Source organism: Ornithorhynchus anatinus, chromosome 8 (genome assembly GCF_004115215.2).
Source record: "Ornithorhynchus anatinus isolate Pmale09 chromosome 8, mOrnAna1.pri.v4, whole genome shotgun sequence".
In the NCBI taxonomy this organism is placed as follows: Eukaryota; Metazoa; Chordata; class Mammalia; order Monotremata; family Ornithorhynchidae; genus Ornithorhynchus; species Ornithorhynchus anatinus.
Genome location: NC_041735.1, coordinates 14,155,039 through 14,181,729, shown reverse-complemented (window position 1 = coordinate 14,181,729; position 26,691 = coordinate 14,155,039). Strand labels below are relative to the sequence as shown.

Sequence of the window (26,691 nt, the reverse complement as noted above, 5' to 3'; positions counted from 1 at the left end):
ATTATTATTAACAGATACGGCATTTTGGGGCACCTGAGTGCCAGACGCTAATAGACGTTTAGGAAAGTACTATTCCCAGGGCATGAGCGGCTCTCAATTTAATGGGAGACAGACCTACAAAGAATTTACAAATAATGGGAGCAGTATGAAGAACAGGGGATAGATAAGGGGTAGAACAAATATGCCAGGATGAACCGGAATAAATGAATGTACATATGAATGTAAATATACAAATATTTATAAATAAGTGCCGAGGAGGGTATAAATGAATAAGGATGGATGTAATACGTAAGTAAGGAAGAAATTCCATGGTCTAGGAAAGAGCATGGGCCTGAATATCAGAGGATCTGGGTCCTAACCCCAGTTGTACCATTTGTCTGGGGTGTGATCTTGGGCAAGTTCTTTAACGTTTGTGCCTCAGTTCCCCCATCTGTAATGCCCTTTCTCGCTCCTTCTTAGACTGTGAGCCCCATTGGGACAGGGACCAGGTGATCATTTTGTATCAACCCCAGCAAGGTACAGGGCTTGGCATGTAGTAAACCCTTAGCAAATACCATAATTATTATTCAGCACACTTTGCCAAAGATCAAATTGGTAATTGTATATGAGGGTATATAAAGTTGCACCCTGTAAACTAAGTAGTTAGTGAACGTCTATCTAGTTCATATACATATATAAATGCAAGTGAAAATTTTACATTTGCACAGCCATGGTTTAACTTAGACATTCTGTATTTATAGTACAGCGCCTAGATTCAAAATCCAGATGCTTTGGCAAATTATATGGTCCAGGCCTCAAAAAACGGTTATGGGGTTGTAGATTTCAGAAAACACTGAATGGAGCATTCCAAATTATTTGTATTAAAACAAGTGCCCTCAAATTGTATAAAAATGTGTTGTTTTTTCCTAAGGAGGAACTAAGTAATTTTAATTGATATAAAGGATTCCCATAAAATATTTGAAATGTTTTTCCGAGAGAAGTTTAAGCTTTGAATTATGCCACCATCCTTGTTACGCTGCCCAGCCTCTGACCTAGAACGCCCTCCCTCCTCAAATCCGACAGACAATTACTTTCCCCCCCCTTCATAGATTTTGTAGGCACATCTCCTCCAAGTGGCCTTCCCAGACTAAGCCCCACTTTTCCTTATCTCCCACTCCTTTCAGTGGCACCCTGACTTGATGTCTTTGCTCTTCCCCCATCCCAGCCCTCATATACATATCTGTAACTTTATTTGTGTTGATGTGTGCCTCCCCCGCCCCCACCACTGCCAAGACTGTAAGCTCGTTGTGGGCAGGGAATGTCACTGTTTATTGTATTGTACTTTCCCAAGTGCTTAGTACAGTGCTCTTCACACAGTAATTGCTCAATAAATAAGATTGAATGAACGAATGATTTTGCATTCCTAAGTTCCTTCTGAATTTTTTTCTGCACTAACCAAAGTATTACTAAAATAGGTATCCAGTGTCCTCAGGGGCACAGATTTAAACGAGACAACTAACAAATTGATATGGCCAAATAATTATCTTTTTGGTGAAATTGATGGCTATCGTTAAAATGTGCAAAAATGCAAAATGGAAGTTTACTTGGTCTGCAGAGCATCATTCTGAACTCGAATTGGCATTACGAAACATATTTAATTGCAAAATATACATTTAGAATTTGAGACCACTGTCAAAAAACCTCTCATTTCCTTTATATTTTTTACTTAAAAGGAAATTTGGACTCCTAAAATGTTTTACTTACGTGTTTGTGTCAAACATAATGAGTGTCATATCTCAAGAATGCAGTTAAAACTTGCCGAGACTTCATGTGTAGGTAGTAGACGTGTCCAGGTGGAAGATAACAGTACATCACGGATTGCATGTATTCTCCCACTCGTCTTGTGATATGTGTAGCTGGGCCTAGGGAGACTGGGCAAAGCGTACAGAGAGCTCAGTGTAAATCATTTCATGCACAGGACTTCAAAGTCAAAGAGAGGCAGAAAATTGGGGTAATGATCCAGACGACTCAGGCTACAGCAGATCACCAGACTAATTCTCTGCTTTGACCTAGCTTCAGAATAGTGTGAATTCAATGCTTAGGAGAAAACACACTTATAAAAAGGTTCCTTTCGGATGGCTTGGCATCCACAAATCATGAAAGGAAAGATCATTCAAATATTAAGTAAAATGATCTTAGTAAAGCCAGCAACATGTTTTGGGAAAAGTCTTCTGAAATAAGTGTAACAGTTAGCTCATTAAGTGATGGCACTAGAGGAGGGCCAAACTAAATGAGCACAAAAGTTATGTGAGCATGTTCCCAAAGTCACATGGGGGACACAACCTGCTGATCGTAACCATCCTGCCTTGGATTTGCACATAGAGATGGATTGGAATCAATGTAGTATTTCTGTGGCCTGTAAGTCCCGGAAATCCTTTAGGATAAATGTATTCTTAGCCAGCTCCCCCCAGCCTTCCATATCACACAAGATCCCTTTGGCTACTCTGGAAACTGCTTCCTGGCCTATGGGACTATAGCACAGCATCAACATTACACTGTGGCCGGGACCCTCGGCTGCCCCATTTGCTGTTTTCAATGGTGGGGTGAATTGTAGCGGCCAAACGGAGTCTCCCTTCCCTCTTCCTAATTCCCAGCTGTGTACTGTCTCTCAGTGCTTAGTTCAGTGCTCTGCATATGGTATTTCATAAATACTCCTACCAAATGAGTTTGTATGTCAAGTCTTCGTGTGCACTTTTTCACAATGTGATTCACTATTTCTACTTGCCCCAGCAGAAACGTGACTAACAGGGATGAGAACGTGAGAGTGATGCTGTGCAAACCACGAGCACAATAATCAGTTCCATTGTGCAGGTTCTCGGTCCTGACGTCTTCGTGACAGGGACCAAGACTCATCTGTCGGTACTGGTGGGAGATTCCATCGTCGTACATTCCTATGTTTAGGGATATACGTACACGGGTCCATTTTAATTCCACCTCTGTTTTCCTTCTAACTTTTCATTTATAAATTTAGGTACCTCTGGGGAAAAACTGGCTCTGTTCTCTTCATGTTATAATTAAATTCTGCAAGAGCAAAATGAAACTTTTGAGAAATGAGAGGTGAGCAGACTGAGTGAGGAATATGGCTGCATCAATATACAGTATTGTACTTACTTCTGATTATTTCACCAAGGATGATAAAAGATATGCAATTTGTCAATTAAATTATTCCAAATGAGATTCTCCTTTGGAAGAACACTCATTCGCTAGAATGGGAAGCAAGACACCAATGTTGAAAATATTGAGTTGCATCATCACAGGGTTTAAATCACCATATCTTAGGGAGAATTGAATTAAGAAAGTAAGGTCCACTTTGACTTACTCTGCCAGGTTTCACCAAAATACCAAACTAGTTTTTACAAGTCCATCAAGTACTGAAATCTAAAAATTAATTAAAATCCCCAACTTTGAGGGTATCGACATCCTTGAGAATTGATGGGGCCTCCTTTATAATAGTTTGGATGAACTTCAACTCTCCACTCTTAAAGGGTTACTCTGAACACCAGTTTCAGTACAGCAGAACCTCTACAGATTGACTTAGCTTTGTAGATAGGATAAAAGAAAAGCTCTATATTCAAGACTAGCCAAACCCCCCAAAATATGAAGTTATAATTCTGCATATATTCATATTTCTTTATTTGATTGTTATGGCAACATAAAATAGATTCTTTTGCTTTCTTATAGATAAAATGAACAATACTCAAAGCCTTTACTTCCTAAACAATTTCTTGGAGGAAACAGGGGAAAAAGGGTTTCACCACAGAGTTGAACCTTAGCTGAATAAACCTTCATCTTCATACACAAAAAAAGCAATTTCTAAGTTGTTTTTTTACTATTCATGAAAAGTAAAAACACTTTAAGGTAAATGCTGAAATAAGACTGCAGCTTTAATTTATTGCTTAAACTGATCTAAGAAATATCTGGAGCCTATCCTAAAAAGGTAATCTCTAGTGAAAATGTTTACAGTCTCAAGAGGAGCAATTGTGGTGTTGCAAGAGTATTCTTTTCAACAGGCTTTATTTACTGTTCATGACTTTATGGTTAAAGGCTACCTTATATGTTATGATGCATGTGCTGCTTATCTGAATTTAGCCTGTACCGTCTGTTCCTTTTTTTTTGGTTTTCAGTTACTAATTAAGGAAAGTACCTTTTGATTAAAAAAAAAATTGTAATACTAGATCACATATGTTCCAAATGACAAATAGGAATTTGTAAACATGAGGCCTCTGTATTGAAAGCAGTTCCTTTATCATGAAAAAAAGCTATCTAAAAACAACAAAATGTATCTCTTTCCTTAACTATTTCCTTAAACCTAACTCATATTTAAGCCCAGTTTTCCACTCTCCCCCAACATATTCCTGGATCTATAACATTTTAAGGCCAATACATTAGAAATATGGTACTAAATAATTTTTAGATCTGGAGTTAAAAAAAAATTAGCAGCATTTAGCCTTACAAGATCTGGTTGAAGAGTTTCTCAAGCTCCAAAAGCTTAAGATAATGCACATTTTGACCTTGAGAGCCACAACAATAGCACAGATTTGTTATTCTAGACACTGTAACATGAAGACACTGCTTGGTAACTGGGAGTTTGGGACAAAACAGAGGGAAAAATCTCGAATAGTCACTGATTACGAAACTAAATGTAACTTTAATGACTTCACACTATTGCTAAACACTATTAAATTATATTTACAAACAGTAAAATACTCAATAACATAACCTTACGTTTTTACTGATACGTTATTCTAATTTCCAAAGGCCATCTTTATGGAAACCCATATTCCCTACTGATCCACAAAATAATAAAGTACCAAATAATCAGGGACTAAATGAGAAGGTACAAAGAATACTTAACCTTTACTCCAGTGTTAACTTTATGCATGTGTGCATGTTTTCCACGATATTTCTTAGTTCACAGCAACCAAACTTAATGCAGTGTCTTTATTTTCTTTGAAATATTGATCTAAATAGGGACACTGATTTTGGAGAGTATGTCTCCATAATTATATCTCTCCTCTAGGAGGAGGGTGAAGTCTATTTTATCTCCAGTTTCCATTTAATCTTCCCCAGATTGACTTGTTCAGTATCCTAACAGCTGCTGTATTGTACCTGTGTTTCAAAACATCCATAGAAGTAGGAAAGTAGCTGGGGAAGATAAAGTAGCCTTGCCCAATATTTCTCAGAAGACCAGAGCACGGTGGTGGTTTGTAGGAATGTGGTACTGAATCCATTAAGAAAAATGGAGATTGCCACAAGTGGTCCCTCAAAGAGAGATCAGATTTTCTCGTTTTGTTAAAACCAGATGTCCAATGCCTTTTATCTCAAACCCTTATAGCTCAGCCCCACCCTTAGTGATTATTCCACAAATATAAAGAATGACTGCAATGCTTCACCACAATTTGTTCTATATTTTGGTGAAAACCCACAGTTTAAACCACTGAATCCGCTTCCTGACATAACACACATTTGTGAATATATAAAATTGTGTTCCAAAGTGTCTTCTTTTGTGTGTGTGAGGGGTGGAGTTAGAAGCAGAAAAGAGAAAAACCTATCACAATGCTTTTGATCAATCCTAAGGAATTTGGATTCTTAAAAGATATTCTGAATTAATTTTCCACAGAAATGCACCTAAAACACTGAAAATAAGAACAGCAGGAAAAATTAATGTGGCTAAACATAATGGCAGTTTTTAGAAGTGAATTTTCTTTATCAAAAAACCAAGATTAATTTGGCTGTTCAGAGTTCATAGTAATAATCGTGGTTTTCGTTAAGTGCTTATTATGTGCCAAGCACTGTAGTAAGCGCTGGGATAGATACAAGATGATCACAGTTCAGACGACAGAAATCCTCACTTATCCTGTAAGTTTACTGCAATACGTAATCATTTCAGATGGTAGAAAAACCGACCAAAGCCATTCGGAGTTAAAACTCCTACATATTTTGAAGTTCACATAGGATTCCTGTCCAAATGTACACTTCAGAGGCTTTAAGATGTGTTAGACCCATAATACTATGAACATTCAAAACAACACCTAAATGCTCTCCTCTGCTTACACTCAAGCCACTTTGCTCTATCTCATTGACAGTTGGGCCTCAAATTACTACTGTGATCTGCTTTCAAAATCAAGGCAAAATAGAGTGGATCAAAGTCACTAACTAAGCCACTAACTTTTGTCCTTTCTTACCTTCAATTGCTTGCTACCCAAGCTTGCCCCATTTTCTTTAAGGTTAGCCCCGAGTACCAAAAGTTATCAATGATAATATGTTCTTTTGAGTATGAACTAGGAAACACATTTAAAAACTACAAGGAAGTATAATATATTCCTAACTCCCAAACCGGTGAGATCTTTTTCGTGAGTTACTTAAAATGAAGTGTTGGGAGAGTCAGGTGTAAAACATTTGGGCTGCTAGATCATGCTCAGTTTTGTAGACCATCAGATTTGTTTGAGACTCCTACTGCTTTTCAGAAACTTCACATCTTCAAAAAATTTCAAAACTGGCTAGAACCTAATACCTGCTACCCTCCAAACATATATGAACTAGGCTGTCTGTGAGTTTAAGACCTTATTCTTAGCTTGCAAATTTGAAATAAAGATAACAAAAAACTTGTCTTTGAGATCAAAATTCAGCTTGATGTCACAAATTCAAGTAATTTAACTCAAAGTTCATTTTCTAAGAAATTTAATGTAAGAGGGTAAAAATTTTTTAAAAAACCTTTTGATAATTAATTTACAAAATGTTGGTTCAAAGTGGGTACTAACCACCCTATATTTTCATAGTATGTGATTATTTTTCCACACTGTCAAAGCTGTTCAGCACTAAATGTCAATTTACTCAATTCTGTATTTACACTTTGTAAATTCATTTCTGGACAGAATGGGTAGCAATATATATGAGGAAATGTATACATTTTGAAATATTTTAACATAATAGAAATGGAGTTTATCAAGCTAGTCCAGCGAATTAATATGCTTTAGGAGATTTTTTGAGGCAATCATAGCCATTTGGACCAACCTATAAAAATACTAAGGCCAAAGATCATTCTCCCTTACCACCACCCCCCCAACCCCCACCATCAGATCTTGAGGAAGTTATCTGGCTTAAAAACATGCAAACTTAAGCTTTCATTACAAAAGTCCCTTAGAATCTTTTGGCTGAAATAAGTTACTGCAATGCAGAGTAGCTGATTTTGAAACCACAACATCTCTACCATTTATTATTTTACAAAATACCCAAAAATGAGCAGACCATACTAATAGGTAACTTTCTTGCCAAATGTAAATGAAGAGATCCAAACCGTTTTTGAGTTATACAAGTGTTAAAAAAAAAGAAAAGAAAAAAAAGCAACTTGGAACCAGTATTTTTTTAAAGCTAACCCCTAAACAACAAAATAGTTGAATAACTTAAAACTGAACCAACAGTTTTTGTTGAAAATTGGCATCCATTCCCCACTCCAAAACAAAAACAAAAACAAAAAAACAGCACATCAAATGACTCCTGAGCTAAGGCCTTATATTAACTGAATTTTAATTTAGGGCAAACCATTAAGTGCCAAGATATTGAGAGACCACCTATGGATTCCAAATGGAAATGTTGACACAACTTTAGACTCTAGTGATGCAAATGTGCCCCTAGAAACACTGAATTTTTTATTATTAATAAAGTGGTAGTGTTTACATTTGCGGATATCTTACACTTCAGCATCATGAATACTGAATAAAATGAGTAAACTCTTGGCTGTTTGTTATTCTCAAACAGGGTATTGAGACACAAAAGTGAAAGTCCTTGATTTTGAAAACAAAAAGTTAAAATAAATAAATAGAAAAAAAGGACAAAAACTATGAAAATCAGAGAAAGTAGAAGATTTGGAATGGTTCAAAAACTGCAGATTATGGTCACTAAATTAGTGACAAAAAAATGACCAAGTTGCTAAAGAAAAAGCTTTGAAGCTTCACTTTTTCATAATAAAAAGGTTATCTTTAAATGACTTGGGTTTACTGGGCAATCAAACGGTATGACTAATGTAAAGACTAACCAAGAATTGAGGCAGAATACACTCAGCCTCCCAACCTTACTGTTGGGATAATGTCTTTCTCCTTCCCTCAAAAAAGTGCCTCAAACACTGAAACTTTTTATCAGATTTATCCCCCGTGTGTTTTTCTTTCCCCCAAATTTCATTATCTTGGGCATTTTTTTTTTAATGACAGGTGTTTTCCTTCACCACATCCTGGCAAGTATTCTTCTTCAGCTTAGTCTCTTTTGGTTTGTCTTTCCTTATACTTAGTGATCAGCCTTAGACACACATCCATAAATTTGGTACGTACAGCCTTAATACATGGGATAGTTTTAAAAGTTTGGCACTATAATCCAAGGTTTTTGGCTGTGGTAAAAAAAAAAAATTAAGGCTTATTTAAATTTTGCCTATTAAAGTTCCCCTATTCTGAAAACTACAGGCACTGGATACATTCTTTAGTGCAGAGCAATCCATACATCAGAATCTTCTGTCACTTTCAGAGATTCACGCAGCAGCTTTTCTTTGAATTTATAAACTACATAAACACAACTTTTCAATGCTCATTAGCAATCACAGGCATACTTGTGGGCAATTTACCAACAGCATTTTAATATTGCCCTGAAAGTTTCCAAAATTCATAATTTGAGCAAATGGGGCGCGAGACAAACATCACCAAGTTCAGACTATCTTCAGTCCTGGAAATGGGCTGGGACAGAAGGTTAGAACAAAAAGCAACATAGGCCACCCCATTTTAAGTAGCCAGAGCTTTCTGAAAATCAGTTATCTGGTACCTGTAGCGAAGCTACTCACAACAAACACTGACCAATTCCTGATTCTCATGTAACTTGGACTTCTTTCTGAGAGAAACTATCAGCAGTTTGTGAAAAAGCTAGTGTGTTGGCAAGGAGGCAAGTTTTAAAATTCAATGCATTAAAATCCAGATTGGTTGGGGTTTTTTTGAGTAATATAGGCTAACACTGTTCTAGATCTGATATTACAACTGTAATTCTTGACTTTGTACAGATTGTACACGGAAGTTTAGACACATGAAAAAGTAACACACTCACAGAGACATAAAACACCTAGGTATAAAATATAAAGCAGTGTAGTAGTTACTAAAATTACATGCTTTCTTATTGCTACAGTGATTTTTGCTCTTTTTTTCTTTTTACTGTACCACATGTTGTTCTAAGCATATAATTTGCATAAATTATTCAAGTTTAAGAAAAAAATCCACACATCTTTCACTTTTAAGCTACTTATATAGTTAATATAAAACCAAAGTTTCTAAGGTATCTCTTTATTAAAAGAGAAATAAAAATGTCATTTGCAACTGGAATTCAGTGGCCAAATACAAGGGCTGTGTACACCTGGTCATTTCCATAATATTTTGCCCATACAGTTAAGTGAAGGTTGGTGGGAATTCTGCCCAGTCTACAGATAGTCACCATACCTGCACGATGCCTACTGGTTTAAACTTTTGTCTTGTTTATTTTTTTGCAAAAAGGACTATGAATGACCAAAGACTAACATTTATAATTTGTAGCAAAATTTGGTTTATGTAGAAACAAGCCATGTTTTGCATTTGGATAGAGATTTAAATGAGTTAAAGCTAAAATTAAAAAGCATGATGCTGCGACATCTGGTCACTTGTTGAAGACCTCACTTTTAAAGTGGTTAAGTTCGCACAATTTGTACTTTTTTTTTTACTAAACAGTATTTTTCCTTCTTTTATAAACCAGAAAAACTAAACTACAGATAAATTTCCCCTACCGTGAGCTAATGCTGCTGATAGGGTTGACAAAGCTGTACAGCGCAATCAAACATACTTACATCTTAGCTCATTTTACAGGTACAGCCATAATCAAGGCACAAAGATCTTCTACAAGTTATTTTTTTCAGTAAAGTTGTACAAAATAATACATTTTACAGTCTGTACAAGAATAATAATCCAGGAGTAAAATAAAAAATGAAGGGAGGGAGAAGAGGAGAAAGAAGAAAAGAAGGGAAGAAAAACCTGTTAGGACAACTGTCCAATTAATGATTTTCTTATCAGGCAAGATCGTCAGTGGACAAACTGAAAAACAGTGTGTGGTTAACTCTTTCTGCAATCACAGGCCATATGCAGTTCAATTCTTAATGTCCGAGACTGGATTTAAAAACACCCTTGTGAAAGGTAGCGATAAGTTTTTGCATTAGGTCTGCTGTAGAACTGTCAGGATTTCCATTCAAAGCCAAATTACAGTCGAAGAGAACCAAACTCAGGGGTCTCTTCAAACGTGGTCTGTAACTTGGCACCATCTTTCATTTGATGCAGTATATGGATTCAAAGTTGAAATCATGGGTAGTATGCATTTGCCCACCACAGTGTTAAATTACCAAAAGTTTCTCTCTTCATTTTTTGTGTTAACTTTTATTATTCCCCAATCTTCTCTGGCGCGCCACACATTCAGGGCTTTTAATTTGTTATTTGTATCTGTTGCTGTTGTTAATAACATTGAAGTTAAGGAACCCACATGGAAATAGCCATTCTGTTCTGTTGGCTGTCTTAAACTGTCCCAGGGGCCGGAAGCAAGCTACAAGTCTGCTATCGTCCAGCAAGGAAAAAGGTGGGGGTGCAAACTGGAGGGAGACTGCATCAGTTCTCTTTCACCCTTTGTGGGCAAGTTTTTTTGTGTGTTTTTTTCATGAGGAATAAGGAGTCCAGAAACACAGAAAAAAGTGCTCTCCATCACAACAACTCATATTGACGAAGGTGCATCCGCTGAATAATGTCCCGACAGTCATTGAAAACCCTCCGGATATTTTCTGTATCCACCGCACATGTGAAGTGAGGATAGCAATAGTGCCTTCCATCTCCACTTGCTGTGCTGATTCTCTGGAAAAAAAAAGCACAAAAATACTTCGTGAAAGGCAAGTCAGCGCAGAAAATTCACTACCGGTGAATTTTACATTTTTTGGGTGCCTCTACTTCCTCTCCCATCTACCTTGCCCCTTCTTGTTGCCAGTTGTTAGCATGATTCAGTTCTCCCTCCACTTACCCACAAATGCCACTCCGGCCCTGGGTTTCAACCCTCTCTTCATACCTATCTGCCTGCTCACCTGCCATCACAGTCAGCAGGCTCTGGTTTTCCCCTCCCTGGGTGTGTGTCTCACCATCCGACCCTGGGTCTCATACTACTGTCACTGCAGGTCCTACCACTCTGTTATCCATCTATCCTCTACTCTACTTCCACCTACCTGGCCATGCTCATATTCTGCCCACACATGCTCACAAAACATCACTACAGTGCTCTGCACACACTAAGCGCTCAATAAATACAACTGAACAAACAAATGAATATGATACATCGTAACGGTTTATATTTTAGTCAATATTGGGCATTCCTAGATTTTCTAGATTCTACGTTTCCTGGGGTTTTGAAAGTTCCTAAGCCTTTCGATGCTGCACCATATATGTAAACAATCAAACCCCGCCCCTTTCACAGCAGCAAAATTCCAGGTACTTCATATTTTTATACTGGAATTTAGATTTATATTTTAATTTCTCCCTTCTAAGATCTAAGATTTAATCTAAATCTCTCCCTTATAAGTTTTAAAGGCACTTCACCTTTTGCTCCAAAATAATGCCTTTGGCTGGAAAACACATACTAACCTTCTAATCTATCCTAGCAACTTCTATTGCAATTCATTGCAAAAACATGATTAGAAAAATGACATATTAAAAACACATTTAGGAGTAATCAAAATCTCAGTGGGTTAAAGCTAAATGAAAATAATCTGTTGCCAAACAGTTTTTCAATTATTTTTTTCCTTCACAATACAAAATAGCTTACCAGAGGTTATTCATAGTCATGGGTCCTTCACTGCCTCTACTGAACCCAAATTGAAACTATACTCATTTGATAAACTCAAACTGTTGGAGCCCATACTAACTGTAGGTGAAATGAAATTAATGGAGTAGCAATTTTATACCAACAAATTTATTTCAAATAAATTTCCAATGGAGAATTAGGTAGGGGAATAATGAGACCCCACCAGGAAAAAAAATACTTACAAGAAATTCATCTCTAATAAAATACTTGGCCCTTGTAACTCTGGGATCCTCACCAGGTTCAGGTGTTGCTAATTAAGGAAACAACAAGCATATGGTTAAATTAGAGTAATGCAAGAGCAATGTGGTACTAGAACTTCAAATTCAAAATCTTTCTCAGACCTTAGATTCTATAAGCTATTTATTCTTTGCTTCAATTAACAAAAGATTTCTTAATCAGGTTTAGCCACAAGACATTAGGACGTTCTGTGTAAATAGAGCCACTTCTTTCTAATGAAAAAGACTGGGCTAAAGATCGTAATAAATTTACTTCAGGAAAGAAAATGAATGGGATTGAGATATCAACCAATCAACCATATATCGAGAGCCTGTGGGACAGGAACTGTACTAAGCACTTGGGAGAAGACAATAGAATGGACAATCTTGGCCCTCAAGGAGTTTAAAACTAGCAAGGGAGACAGACATAATAAATTACAGATAGAAGGAAGTAATAGAGTATAAAGATCTTTGTAAGAGTCATGGGGGTTGCACATAAGTACTTAAGTGGTATGGAAGTGTTGAAATAGCAGTTCAGGGATATGAGGTTAGAAATAACTTAGGGAAGCTCTGCTGGAGGAGTTTTGATTTCAGAAGGTCTTTGAAGATGGGGAGAATGGTGATTGCTGGGTGTAAGGGGGAGGGAATCCCAGGCAGGAGAGAGGGCATGCACAAGAGTTTGGTTTTGGGGGGGGGGGGGGGGGAGGGAGGTGGGTAAGGAGAATGAGGCACAGTAAGTAAATAAGCTTGAAAGAATGAAATGTGTGAGCTGGGATATAGATGAAGCAGAAAGTAGATAAGTAGGAGGGAGGGAACTGTCTGAGTGCCTTAAAACCAAGGGTCAGCGGTTTCCACTTGACATGGAGAGGACTAAGTAAATAGAAATGGGAAGATGATGGCAGAATGACATTTCAGAAAACGATATGGGCAGCAGAATGAAGTACTGACTGGAGAAGGGAAAAACTGGAGGATGGGAGACCCGTAAGCACCCTGATGCCGTAGTCAAGCTTAAAGTTTAGAGAACTGAGAATACAATTCTTGAAGATTTAAAAAAGTGAAGCCACATTATTACTTTGAAGTTCTCAACTGTTGATGCTAAGTAAATGAAATTCAAATGTGGACAGCAAACTTGCAATGTTAGAATTTCAGTAACTTCAGCAGCAATCAATGAGAACCCCCCAGTTTTGCCACACACATACCTTCATCAGTCATTCTGGATTGAATGCTTTTAAGGACTTGGGAAATGTGTCTCTCACCACGCAAGTTACTCTACTTACTGCATGCAGAGGACTCTCCCAAATGCTTAGTACAGTGCTCTGCACACAGTAAGTGCTCAATAAATATCACTGACTGATTGTACTAAGTGCTTGGGAAAGTACAACAGAGCTGGTAGATGCAGTCCTTCCCATAGGGAGTTTTGAGTATACAGGGGAAGAGAGTCTTTAAATGTCTTTTAAATAGAATAGAGTCGAGTAGAGTAAAAGAACATTTACATAAGTAAGGTGAGGCTGGGGTTAGTATCAAAGTGTTTAAGGAGAACACAGCCAAGTGTATAGTTGATACCGAGTAGAGGACAAATGGGAAAATAAAGGGCTTAGTCTCGGAAGGCCTCTTGGAGATGTGATTTTAGGAAGGTTTTGTATCAATCAGTGATGTTTACTGAGTGCTTACTATGTGCAGAGCACTGCACTAAGTGCTTGGGAGAGTACAATACAACAGAATTAGCAGAAACGTTCTCTGCCCAAAATGAGCTTACAAGCTGGGGAGAGTGGTGAACTGCCGAACATGAAGGGGGAGGGAGTCCCAGGCCTGAGAGACAGAGTGGTAAATGAGTTGGTGGTGGGATAGACAAGATCAAGGTACAGAGAGTAGGTTGGTGTTAGAGAAGTGTGCAGGATGGGTTTATACATTGTGTAATAAACACAAAGTACTGCAGTTCTGCCACGACACATGCCTTCATTAGACATTTTGGAAAGAACATTGTTAGGCACTTGGGAAACATCCATCTGACAACCGCAACTGGTTTGGACATAGTACACTACAGTGGTATCAGAATGCATACTACAGTGGGAGTTCTACCTCCTTCGTCTGTGTTTCTGATCCCATCCTTTCTTCCCTCCCTGACCACCATCTTCAACTGCTCACTTTCCAATAGCTCCTTCTCAGCTGCTTTCAAGCATGCCTATGTATCACCTACTCTAAAAAACCCCCCTTCCCTTGACAGTACCCCACATTTATCGCCCCATCTCCCTCCTACCATTTCTCTTCAAACACTTAGAGCGATATTTCGACATTCACTGTCTACACTTCCTCTCCTGAAACTCTCTCCTCAACTCCCTGCAATCTGGCTTCCACCTCCTTCACAACCATTGGCCACTACTCCATCCTATTTCTCCTTGATTTTTCTGTTGCCTTTGAAATTGTGGATGATCCCCTTCTCCGCTAAACTTTGCTTCACTGACAGTCACTTCCAGATTCTTCTATTTCTAGTTGCTCCTTCTAAGTCTCTTTTGTATCTAACCATGGAAGTTCCTTTAAGATGCAGTTCTGGACCCCGTTCTACTTTCCAACTACACCCACTACCAGGGAGAGCTCATTTGCGCCTCCACAGCTTCAACTATGATTTCTAAGTGAATTATTTCCACATCTACCTGTCCAGACCTAACCTCTCCTCAGCTGTCTCACATTTCCCCTTGTCTTCGGGGCATCTCTACTTGAATGTCCTGCCAAAACCTCAAACTTAACATTTCCAAAAAGAACTCATCTTCTTTAACCAAACCATGTCCTCTTATCGACCTTCCTATCACTGTAGACAGCACCAACACTCTCCCTATCATACAGGCTCATGACTTTGGCATTCCCCTAGACTCAACTCTCATTCAACCTACACATTCAATCTGTCATGAAATCCTGTTTCTACCTCAGCAACAGCTCTAAACTTTGCCCTTTCTTACCCATCCAAACTACTAGCACGCAGATCCAAGAATTCATCATTTCCCATCTTGACTACTGCATCGACCTCCTTGCTGATTTACCTGTCTCCCATCTCTCCCCTTTCCAGTCCATAATTCACTCTGCTGCTCAAATCATTTCTTCTGAAAAACCATTCAGTCCATATCTCTGCACTCTCAAAATCCTCCAGTGGATAGGCACATCCACCTCTGCAGCATGAGAAACTCCTTACCATTGACTTTAAAACACTCAATCAGCTCTAATCTTCCTACCTAACCTCTGTGACCTCCTACCGTAACTCAAACCCCACACTTCGCTCCTCTAACATCCACCTATTCCCTGTACCTTGATTTTGTCTATGCCACCACCGGACCTCTTGCCCATGTTCTTCCTAGGGCCTGGAACGTTCTCCCCTTTCCTATCTGACAGTCTTCACCTACAGAACTCTCCTAAAATCACATCCTCTCCTCCAAGAGTCCTACACGGAATAAGCCCTTTATTTGCCCTCTCTCCTCATTGTGTAAACTCTGAATTTGGCTGTGCACCCCTTAAGCACTTTGATATTCTTCCCAGCCCCACAGTACTTCTGTAAATATTCTTATACTCTATTATCTCCCCTATCTGCAACCTATCTTAATGTCTGTTTCTCCCTGTAGACTGTAAACTTCTTGTGGGCAGGAAGTGTGCCTACCAACTCTGTTGTTCTGTTCTTTGCCAAATGCTTATTAGAGTGCTTTGTCCACAGTAAGTGCTCAATTAATGCCATCGACTGAGTTTTAATTCCATCGACTGTTTTCCTTAATGGTAAATTTTACAGGAATGCAATGCCTGCATTACAGAAGGAGCTGTAAAATTATTTAAGGATTTAACAAAATTGCCTTCTCAGTGTAACAGAGTAAATGCTAATAAACACCTTCGTTTTTTTATCATTGGAATTAATTTATAACACCACTTAAAATATCCACAGAGCACTAGCAAATTTTCATTTCAAATGAATTATCTGCAAGGAAGATCACTACGGGCAGAGAATGTGTCTGCCCATTCTGTTGTATTGCACTCTCCCAAGGGCTTATTACAGTGCTCTGCAAATAGTAAAACACTCAATAAATACCACTGATTAACAATTAAAAAAATTGAAATCCTGATATTAAAACTTGAATTTCTATACAACTTTCATCAGTTCCCTCTGAATATTAACATCAGAATTTAGAAATCCTTACCATCATCTGGTGTAGTGTAGCGAGCAAATTCTGGAAAGTAGTCCTCAATTTTAGATTTCCCTGCCAAAACTTTATCTGCTAACAAATCCTGTTTATTCAGGAATAGGATTACTGAAATGGTCCGTAGCCACCTACAGAAAATTCAACACAATGGTAAAAGTTAAATGAGAGAAGAAAGACTAACATTTAAATAGTTAACTTACTGGAACAGACCTCACTTATTGAATAATAAGTTAATGCCTATATTTAAGGTTTACTGTAAGGTGGTGGTTGTTTTTTTAATGGGCACTATTAAAGTCCTTCAGATTATTGTGTATTATTCATTACAAGGTTAAGTAAAGTGATTAATAAACAATTACTGATTATTACCAGAAATAAAATGTATCACATTTTCACAAAAGTTCAATTGTATGAATGCTATTATGACACAGTAAAGAAATGAGCAAATTTCAGTTCAGACACCTGTTGTTCCAAATACTCTTGAAGAGGTTTAGTGCTTCTTGAAGCCGATTGGTCTGATTGTCCTCTCGAATAACCATATTGTAGCTACTGCTGGCCACCACAAATATGATAGCAGTCACATCTAGAAGAAGAAACATTGAGGAATTACGATCAGCACCTCTATAAGATCTCTAAGAATGTCAGAGTTCTTTGTTTAAGTGATCAGGAACAAGGATGTAGGAAGGAAGAAGCTGACCTTGTAACTATTTCCTGCTTTTAAAACTAAGAATTCAAGAAGATGTACACAAAAGTCTTGAAATAATAGCAGTGGAAATGAGAGAAAAATAGACAAAAGTAAGGTGAGAAAAAAAAACACAGGAAGAAAACTACTAGGTTTAATAGGCAATGAGAAAGAACTCTGCCTGCCATTGTTCCCTTTGCTGCTTTACTTAATTCCTGGCATAATAAAGCCTCCCCATTTAGGATTGCAAAAACTATGTAAAAAAGTGGGGCAATTATGCAAGCAAATACAATATTCTGAGTCCTCCAAAAGGCTGTACTCTCTGTTTGGAATGCCCTCTTCACAACTTATTATGCGTTTTTAGAGTCAACAGGATCTAATGTACTAAATTTCTTTTACCTTAACATGTTTATTCATCATATGATTATTTGATTCCTAGTTTACTTACCATCATTTTACAAATACCAATCAATCAATGAATGATATTTATTGAGTGCTTACTGTGTACAGAGCACTCTATTAAGCAACTGGGAGAATACAATGGAGTAGGTAGACACGTTCTCTGCCCACTTGGAGATTACAGTTCGGAGGGGAATTTACAAATACAAACTTATTCCTTGTACATAATGAGATTCTCCTTTTAAAAAAAGTTTTGTTTATTAGCATGGGGTTGGATAGAACAAAGGTGATGGAAATTGGAGATTTTTTGTGTTTCTAATCCTTTTAATTCTTTAAACTTCACAGATCTTTTTTTAGACCCCCTTTGAAACAGGCATTCCTCTATTTCTTTCCTAGACTAGGGATTTTGTCAAATTATAGAGGGGCAGGAGAGCAAAAATGTGTTGGGATACAGGTGTTACAGCTGAGGGGAGTGGTGTTGGGGTGTGTGGAGGATCCACACCTGAGACAGGTCAGTTTAGGGTGTCTGGAGAAGATACAGAAGGGGAGGGAGAGAAGTGGGGCTTCTTTCTGGCCTCTTGTGCTGCTCTTTAAGGAAGGTGGCAGGCAGATTCTGATTGTTCAGTAACTTCTGGATAATCAAAAGGAGCTTCTGATAAGCAACCCCCAGTTTTGCTTCGTTAAATTTACATTTCTGTCCACATCAATGTCTATCTTCAGTTGTTAAACTTCTAGAGACAATGACTGTACTTGTTTATTTGCTTTGTATAGTGTTTAGCACAATGTCATGGGCAGGCAGAGAATATACTCTTGTCTTGTAAAATACTTCAGAAAAGGATGCAGTCTCATTGATTTTCATGGCAAAAAAACAATAGGTCAGTTTGAGTTTCTGGTCTCTTTCCAACCCAAAATGTGTATTTAAAATAAGAGAAGATAGTGCTTCACATTACCTAGACTCCAGATCCCTTACACTGTCTTCCAAGCAGTGTGGGAGCAGCATGGCTTAGTAGAAAGAGCACCACCCTGGGAATCATGAGCCTAGATTCTAACATGGCTCTCCCACTTACCTGCTGTACGACTCTGACCAAGTCACTTAACTTCTCTGTGCCTCAGTTTCCTCATCTGTATAATGGAGACTAAATACCTGTTCTCCCTCCACCTTGGACTGTGATCTCACATGAAGCAGGGCCTGGGTTTGATCTGATTACCTTGTATCTACCCCAGCACTTAGCACATAGTAAGCACTTAACTACTACTACAACTATTATTATTATTACCATTCCTAGCCTTTGAAAGTATCCTTACAATTTATTTCCAAGAAACACTGCCCAGTCAGGCCACCTTGCCAGATCAGGTCACTAAACATTACTGCCACTGAATATAATGATGAATTTTTTACACCCAAATAATTGCCAACTTTCTGTAGTTCCCACAAATAGGTAATGGTTTCCCACTTCAGATTATATTCATGTCTGGGATGAAATTCAAAAGCTGTTCAACAACCTGCCCAACATACCTCAAACTAAATAACAATAAAGGTCACAAAAGAATCTGCAAATGTAACTGTAAATGGAAAGTTTAGGCTAGAATACAGTTATTCCAACTCAGCATACTTCAAGGACTGAAAAAATACATCTGTTAACTTCAGTGACTAAAACTGAATTTAACCCCAGAAGGCAGAAGATAAAATCGTTTTCTGAAGCACTAACTGAATGCTGATTTTGAAGAGACCTATATACTGAATTCCCAGCCTTGAGTTCCAGTAAACAGAACTGAGCTAAATCGCTGCTACTGAAGTGTTTTCCACATCCTTATTTCTGAGTATTCAAGTGGCATGCCTAATAGGTGAGATAAAACAGACTTAGTTTGGAAATGAACAATTCATCATTCGTAGATTGTAAGCTTCTTGTCAGGGATTATGCTTACCAACTCTAATGTATTGTAGTCTCTCAAATGCTTGGTATAGTGCTCTACGCATAGTAAGTGCTCAATTAATACCATTGACTGATTGGTCAGAGTTTGCAAAATTGATCCATCCATCAATCATATTTATTGAGTGCTTGCTGTGTGCAAAGAACTGTACTAAGTGCTTGGGAAAATACAACTCCATTGTTAGATACCTAACAACTCTGTTGTTAGATACATTTTCTACCAACAAGGAGCTAACAGTCTAGAGGAGGAGACAGACATTAAAATAAATTCTGAACAATCACATTTAGCGTATTTTTGTTTCACAAACTGCTCCATATTTCAACTCATCAAAAATTCAGCTGTCTGTCAAAGCTACATTCTGATTTCCTATAAAAACCACAGATGCACTGAGATGAAAGGACTAACTCTGAAACCAACTCATACTTCACACTGAATTTCTTGTTTTTAACCCCCTGCCATCAGTATTAAGCTCACCAAGGAATGGCCCATTAAATCTGCCACTGTCTGGCACTACCCATTTCAAAAGTCTCTGAAGGCAGACTAGAAAGTAAACTGATGCATAGACAATTTTATTTTGCTTCACCTTTTGCAAATGTTAAAACTGCAAGGAAGAGCTTGTTTTTCAATTTACTGTTTTAAATCGGGCTTAAAAAAAAGCAACTTTTAATGGAGATTTTCACAAGCATCGTCCTTAACCTTCAACCCTCGTCCTTAACACTCACCCTTCCTACTCAAAGCTGAGGCAAGATGGTGCTTTCTCTAGCTGATTTTCTGGGTAAAAGACTTCCTGTTCCAGCACATGACGATGCCCTTCCTTTGGAAAAAGTCATTTACAAAGGAAAAAAAAAGCAACTTAAAAGTAACCTTTTAAACAAGTGGACCAGTCTCCAAAACCCTTTCTTTTCCCACGGAAAGCATAAAAGACAAGCAAATTAAGCTGACTTGGCACTTTTCAAGTCAGTTCTCCTGAAATACCCACTACTGAGAAACTCAACAGACTTCACTCCATTAATATGATCAATCTTCTGAAATTAGAAGACAAATATCATTAATCCAAAATTAGTCAGGAAGTCTGAGGTACTGAGACCAGTTAAATTATTTCAACTACGCCTAAGGTCTATGTCCAGGCTGCCTCACATATAAAGCAACTCCAAACACTTTTATATTCATAAAATTAGATGGAGGATCCAGTTCTGAAAACTGTCATTTACTTAAGCATGAGCATTAGATTCTACACTCTTTTTTGAATTTTTTGCTATTTCCTCTTGCTATGCTCTTACGGCAGCTTTTCAATCTATGTCGGGATTCCAAACAAGGGGAACAGAGTGGGTAAAAGGAAGTAAGGTGGGAGAGTTGAGAGCAAGGTACAGCTAGAAGGCTGGCTTGAAAGGAACAAAGGGAAGAGAGTTGGGAAATAGTGTAATATAGGGTGAGTTGGGAGGGAGCCCTGAAGTCAATTCAGGACTCCAATAAAAGGTTTGGAGGAGGGGAAGAGAGACACAGGTCAAGCAACACCTCAAGAACATGATCCAGAGAGCAGCAGATTGGAGGGGGGAGAGGCTGGAAGCAGGAAGACCAGCAAGTATGTTGATGCAATAGTCACATAACCGTGGCATAATCAGAACCTATACCAGATGGTAGCAGTTTGGGTGGAGACGGAGAGGTAGATCTGGGAGATGCTATGAAGGAAGAAGCTGCAGGATTTGGCAGTATACTGAATATGAGAATTCAATAACAACATGGAATCAAGAATGACAGGTTGCAGGTTTCTGGGACAGGGAGAATCATGCTTTATCAACTCTTTCAAACTTCACTTCTCTCAAGCTATTCTCTTCACTGTGCTTCTATGTCCCTTCACATCTGACAACTTCAAAACCCTCCCCATCCTCAAAGTCCTTCTGAGATCACATTTTCTCTAAGAGGTCTTCTCTGAGTAATTTCTTATTTTCCCACCTTGTGTCCCCAAACTGTCCCTTAGGTCTTTCCACACCACAGCAACCCTCTTAGCACATATGCCAATATCATACATACTCTATTTCCCTACTATCTATAACTGATTTAAATGTCTGTCTATTCTGCTGGATCAGAAGCTTCTTGTGGATAGGGATAATAATGATTGTATTTGCTAAGCATTTATTTTATGTCAAGCACTGTACTAAACCTTGGGTACATTCAAGTCAGGTCCCACATGGGGCTCACAGGCTATATAAGAAGGCGACCAGGTACTGAATGCCCATTTTTCAGCTGATGGCACTGAGGTACAGAGAGGATGAGTGACTTGTCCAAAGTCATACATCAAACAATTGGAGGAGCCAGGATTAGAACCCAGCCCTTCGGACTCCCAGGCCCACACATTTTCCACTAGGCCATGCTGCTTCCTTAGGGATCATGTCTTCTAATTATAATTATGGTATATTTATATACCTTCCCTCACGTCTCCACCAAACACACAAACATGTCTGTTACCTCATCCATTAAACTGTAAACTTAAGAAGAGGTATTACATCTTTCATTTCTTTTTCATAGGACACAACAGATGCTCAAAAATTCGGTTGCTACTGGATATCCTTTTTAAAGACCGTGGCATATTGGGTTGAGGCTGGGCTGACCATTTACGGTACTTTTACACACAGGCATGCACTGCTTTTCCACAGTTGTCCTTGGGTGTTCTCTTGCCGTGGGAGTGAAAAACAGGTACCCGTTCAGTGTCATTTGAAGTTGGTATCCACAGTTCTGGTTTGGTGGTCTTGAGCTGGATCCAGACCAGACTGAATTTTGGGGCCATTACCATATAAGTTTAAAGGAACTATTTACACACTCATTTTGGCAAACCAGTTTTTAATCACTAATGGTTAGCTCCGGTAGATAAACTGAGCAGAAACAGCATCTCTAGGCCTCTGATTTGCTTGTTTTTGATCATGGTTTCGGATTCAAGGCATGAATGGATGTATTCTGAGTGTGGGCAAGATAAAAACCATTCAAGGGGGAGGAGGGGGGACAGAGAAGAGTTTGAGGAATTGAGGAGTGGTTTTGCTCAGGAAGACTTGAGTATAGTTGCTTCTCTCAACGTCTCCTTTCCTCCTATCACATTTTGCCTACCCTCCCAACCCATATCATTCCCCAAACAGAATCCGAGTGTTTTCTCTTTGGAAACACTAGAATCTACTCAAAACATGGCTTGCACTTTAGGTTTCTGCTTGAATCTGAAACACTTTGGATGACTTATGTTAGTAACAGAGTGAGGTTCAATGACATGTTCTTTCAGCCAAATTTTCCCTCTGACATGTATTCTTGGACTTCTGATGCAGATCAATATTAGTTTCAATTAAATAAAGTAACAATGTAAAATCTACAGAATTACATTTCAGATATAAGTGTCCCAATGACCCCAAATTTGACTATCAAAAAAAAGACAATCTAAACAGATTAAAGGAATCCTTCTCAATGCAGAAACTGGGATCACACACATGGCAATATAGTCACGTTATTTTGCACAGTCATGACGAACATCATAGCAATTACAGAAATACAAGGATACTCTAGAAAAGTTTCAAATCATACCATTGAAACACTGGATCCATTTTCTGCGTTCATCTCGTTGCCCTCCAACATCAAACATACTAACAAAGAGAGAAATATCAAGTTAGTGAAACAACACGGAGAGGAGCTGAGGAGAAGGGTAGTATTTGAACCTAAGAATGACTTGTTTTCTAGAGCTGAACAACTAAGGTCACTAAGAATTTAGGGTTTGGGAGTAATTTCTGTCGTGAAGATATAATTATGCATTTCTGAATATCTTAAGGTTTTGTTATCACCCAAATTGTTTAGTTATTTTTTACTACAAAGATGTTTAGAGCAATTCACTAGACTTCATTAGTTTCTTACTTTTTCTGAGATTCCCTCAATGAGACTATTCCTGGAATTAGTGCAGGAAGATGTCTTCTTGAAAGAACTTCTAATGTTATGACAGTTATAATTCTCATAACCATTTTCATTTCTGTATGGGATGGAATGTACCTATATTTATCAATGAAACTTGGGATAGCTTCAAGTTGATGTTGATAATTAATTCTTGGTTAAGAAGAAAATGGTAACCTGATTCCCTGGAGAAGCTGAACAAGAAAAAATGGTTCTCTAAATGACTAACAACAGAGGAACTATTTGAAGATCAAACAAGCAAACACAGAAGCACATGGAGTGCAGTGAAAATGAAAATGTGAGAGAATTCAAGGTATGTAAATGAGTTTTTGAAAATTGAAACGGGGTTATCTTCGCTCCTCTCCCACTACAACCCAAACCACATACTGTGCTCCTCTAATACCAACCTACTCACTGTACAGTGTTGAGTGTTTAATGTGTACAGAGCACTGTACTAAGGACTTGGAAGAGTACAATAGAATAAGTACACATGATCCCTGTCCTTAAAGGTCTTAGAGTATGGGGAGATGGACATTAAAATAAACTATAGAAGCCAAACATAAAGGTTTTTTAAATAAGTTCGCTGGGGTAAGAGGTAGGTGGTCGGGTGAGTATCTAACTGCTTAGTGAGTACGGACTCCAGTGCATGGGAGACGTAGTAGGGAGCGATAATAATAATAATAATGTTGGTATTTGTTAAGCGCTTACTATGTGCAGAGCACTGTTCTAAGCGCTGGGGTAGACACAGGGGAATCAGGTTGTCCCACGTAGGGCTCACAGTCTTCATCCCCATTTTACAGATGAGGTAACTGAGGCCCAGAGAAGTGAAGTGACTTGCCCAAGGTCACACAGCAGACAAGTGGCAGAGCTGGGATTCGAACTCATGACCTCTGACTCCAAAGCCCGTGCGATAGAGAACAGAAGTGAGAGTCAGAAGGGCCTGGGTTGTAATCCTAGCTCTCCAATGAGTTTTTGTCTTTTTCACCATGAACCTTTTGCTCATGTCCTCCCTCCTTCCTGGAACTCCAGCTCCATTCACATCCAACAGACCACTACTCCCACTCATCTTCAAAACCTTTCTAAAAATCACAACGCTTCCAGGATGCCTTTCCTGATTAATCTCTTATCTCCCCATCCTATTTTTTTAAAATGGCATTTGTTAGGTTCTATGTGCCAGGCACTGAATTAAGCACAGGGGTAGATATAAGCTTATAAGGTTGGACACAGTCCCTATCCCACAGGGGGCACACAGTCTTAATCTCCTTTTTACAGATGAGGTAACTGAGACACAGAGAAGTAAAGTGACTTGCCCAAGGTCACACAGCAGACAAGTGGTAGAACTGGGATTACAACCCAGGCCCTTCTGACTCCCAATCCTGTACTCTATCGCTCCCTACATCTACCGTGCACTGGAGTCTGTACTCACTAAGCAGTTAGATACTCACCCAACCGCCTACCCCCTACCCCAGATAATTTATTTAAAAACCTTTATGTTTGGCTGCTGTAGTTTATTTTAATGCCCATCTCTGTAAAATCTCTGAGGACAGGGATCATGTCTACTTTTCTGTTGTACTCTCTCAAGTGCTTAGTACAGTGCTCTGTATACATTAAAGCACTTAATAAATACATAACTCAATGTCTGAGTTAAAATAATAGCTAAAACAGGAGTTACTTACTGAAAATTTACTTTGTCCACTTGAAACTTGGTTTCAAAAATGCCTGATGTCAAAACTCTGCATCTGAGAAGGTCCTGAAGAAAATAAAAGCCACTGTTAAAGCAATACGTTCAAACACTGGAGGAGGACCCGAGGTTCCTAGCAACTCATAATACTTAAAACCTGGGGACAGGCCCAACGCTTTTCGTTGTTGTACCCCAGATTATGGAAGGTCTGCCCCTGATGTAACATCTAATCACTAAAGGGAAGTCCATTTCCCTCTCCTCACCCTGGCCTTGTCTTCGCACATCCATGCATCCACTTTTGCTGACTTGAACTAAGTGGTTTGGTTTTCTGTTTATTTATTTTGCCTTGAATTTTAACCTTAGTGGCAGCCACTTGCCCAACCCTCCAATGCTTCCCACTTGCTGGTTTTTACAACCCTGCTTCCAGTCAAGACCAGGGATTGGAAGCAGTGACTGGTTGGATGGGTTAGGATGGGATGGGAGGTGAAGATGGGAGGTGACCACTGCCACTCCCTCTCTCCCTACATCCTGCACTGAACTGTTAATGACTGTGGTATTTCGTAAGTGCCTATTATATGCCAAGCACTGTACTAAGCTGTTGGGGTAGATAGAAGATAATCAGATCCCACATGGGGCTCATAGTCTCAGTAGGAGGGAGAAAAGGTATTGAATCCCCATTCTGCAGATGAGGAACCTGTCAAATGAGAGAAGCGACTTGCCCAGGGTTACAATGCAGACTAGTGACTGAGTTGGAATTAGAACCCAGGTCGTCTGACTCCCAGGCCCCGTGCAGTTTCCGCTAGGTCACACTGCTTCCCTGTTGGGAAGTTGTTGTTGGTTCTCTTCCCATGGCCCTGGCCTTTATGGGGAATCAGCACTGCAGGGCAGAGAATGAGAAGTGATGGAGATAGCTCCTGCTTAGGTGAAAATTAAAGGTGAAAGAACCCCCAAACACTATATAGCACAGTTTAGCATAAAGGAAGTGAGAGGTGGGGGGGAGGGGGCCAGGGAGGAGGAAGGGAGGGGTGGTAGAAAAGTAGCTAGGGATAAAGGGGTGGAGCAGGGCAGCACCATTCATCTAGTCTGTAAATACATCCAAAAACAGCACAAAAATAATCACTGAGTTATGGCATGTCATCTTAGTCTTAGGAGACTGCATCTCATTATTTTGCTATATATTTAAATGAATACTGGACAATAATCTGATGCTGAATATTAAGTATACAGCAGCTATATTTCGTATGATTTTTCTAGAGGTTCTAGAAAATTTGTAACATACATGTATGCAGGAAAACATCCCCCATTTAAAAAATGTGGCTATCATGGTTTATGACTGTACTTCAAATGTAGATGTGTTATAAAGGAAAAAAAATATTATGTGCTATGCATAATACTTATTTTTTCCTAGGGGATAGTGACAAATTGAAATCCGTCACAAAATGAACTGATTAAATGAGTTGACGGGGCATATTTATTGGACTAATGAAAGCAAAATCAGTCAGGTCATGGAAGAGGCTTGGTGGATTGAATGACTTGAAGGTTGACTGAGAAGTTTAAGTGCCAATTTATGATATATGGGGCCTAGGTCTTTGCCACCCTAAGTTGGAGTTTGAAGAAATGATGAACAAGTTTTGGAAGTCATAATTTTTAAAGACTTAACAGTTCATGAATTCAGAAAAGCCTGCAACAAGGACTATTTGTTGGGCTTTTTTAATGGCATTTGTTAAGCACTCTCTATGAATCGGGTACTGAACTAAACACTGG

The 26,691-nt window shown here is 38.7% G+C and overlaps 1 protein-coding gene across 2 annotated transcripts in view; it reads right to left on the bottom strand.

Annotated features, from left to right (window-relative positions):
* Nucleotides 1-3,655: 3,655 nt before the first annotated feature.
* The window catches only part of GNAS (GNAS complex locus), a 125,238-nt gene continuing 102,202 nt past the window's right edge, over nucleotides 3,656-26,691 (bottom strand). For both annotated transcript variants that reach the window (XM_029070346.2, XM_007671425.3), the window contains 6 exons: nucleotides 24,923-24,996; nucleotides 22,890-22,948; nucleotides 16,778-16,898; nucleotides 16,316-16,446; nucleotides 12,111-12,178; nucleotides 3,656-10,931 (listed from right to left, as the gene is read on the bottom strand). In XM_029070346.2, the coding sequence (XP_028926179.1) occupies nucleotides 10,785-10,931; nucleotides 12,111-12,178; nucleotides 16,316-16,446; nucleotides 16,778-16,898; nucleotides 22,890-22,948; nucleotides 24,923-24,996 (600 nt within the window). In that variant the 3' untranslated portion in view covers nucleotides 3,656-10,784. The remainder of the gene's footprint in view (nucleotides 10,932-12,110; nucleotides 12,179-16,315; nucleotides 16,447-16,777; nucleotides 16,899-22,889; nucleotides 22,949-24,922; nucleotides 24,997-26,691) is intronic.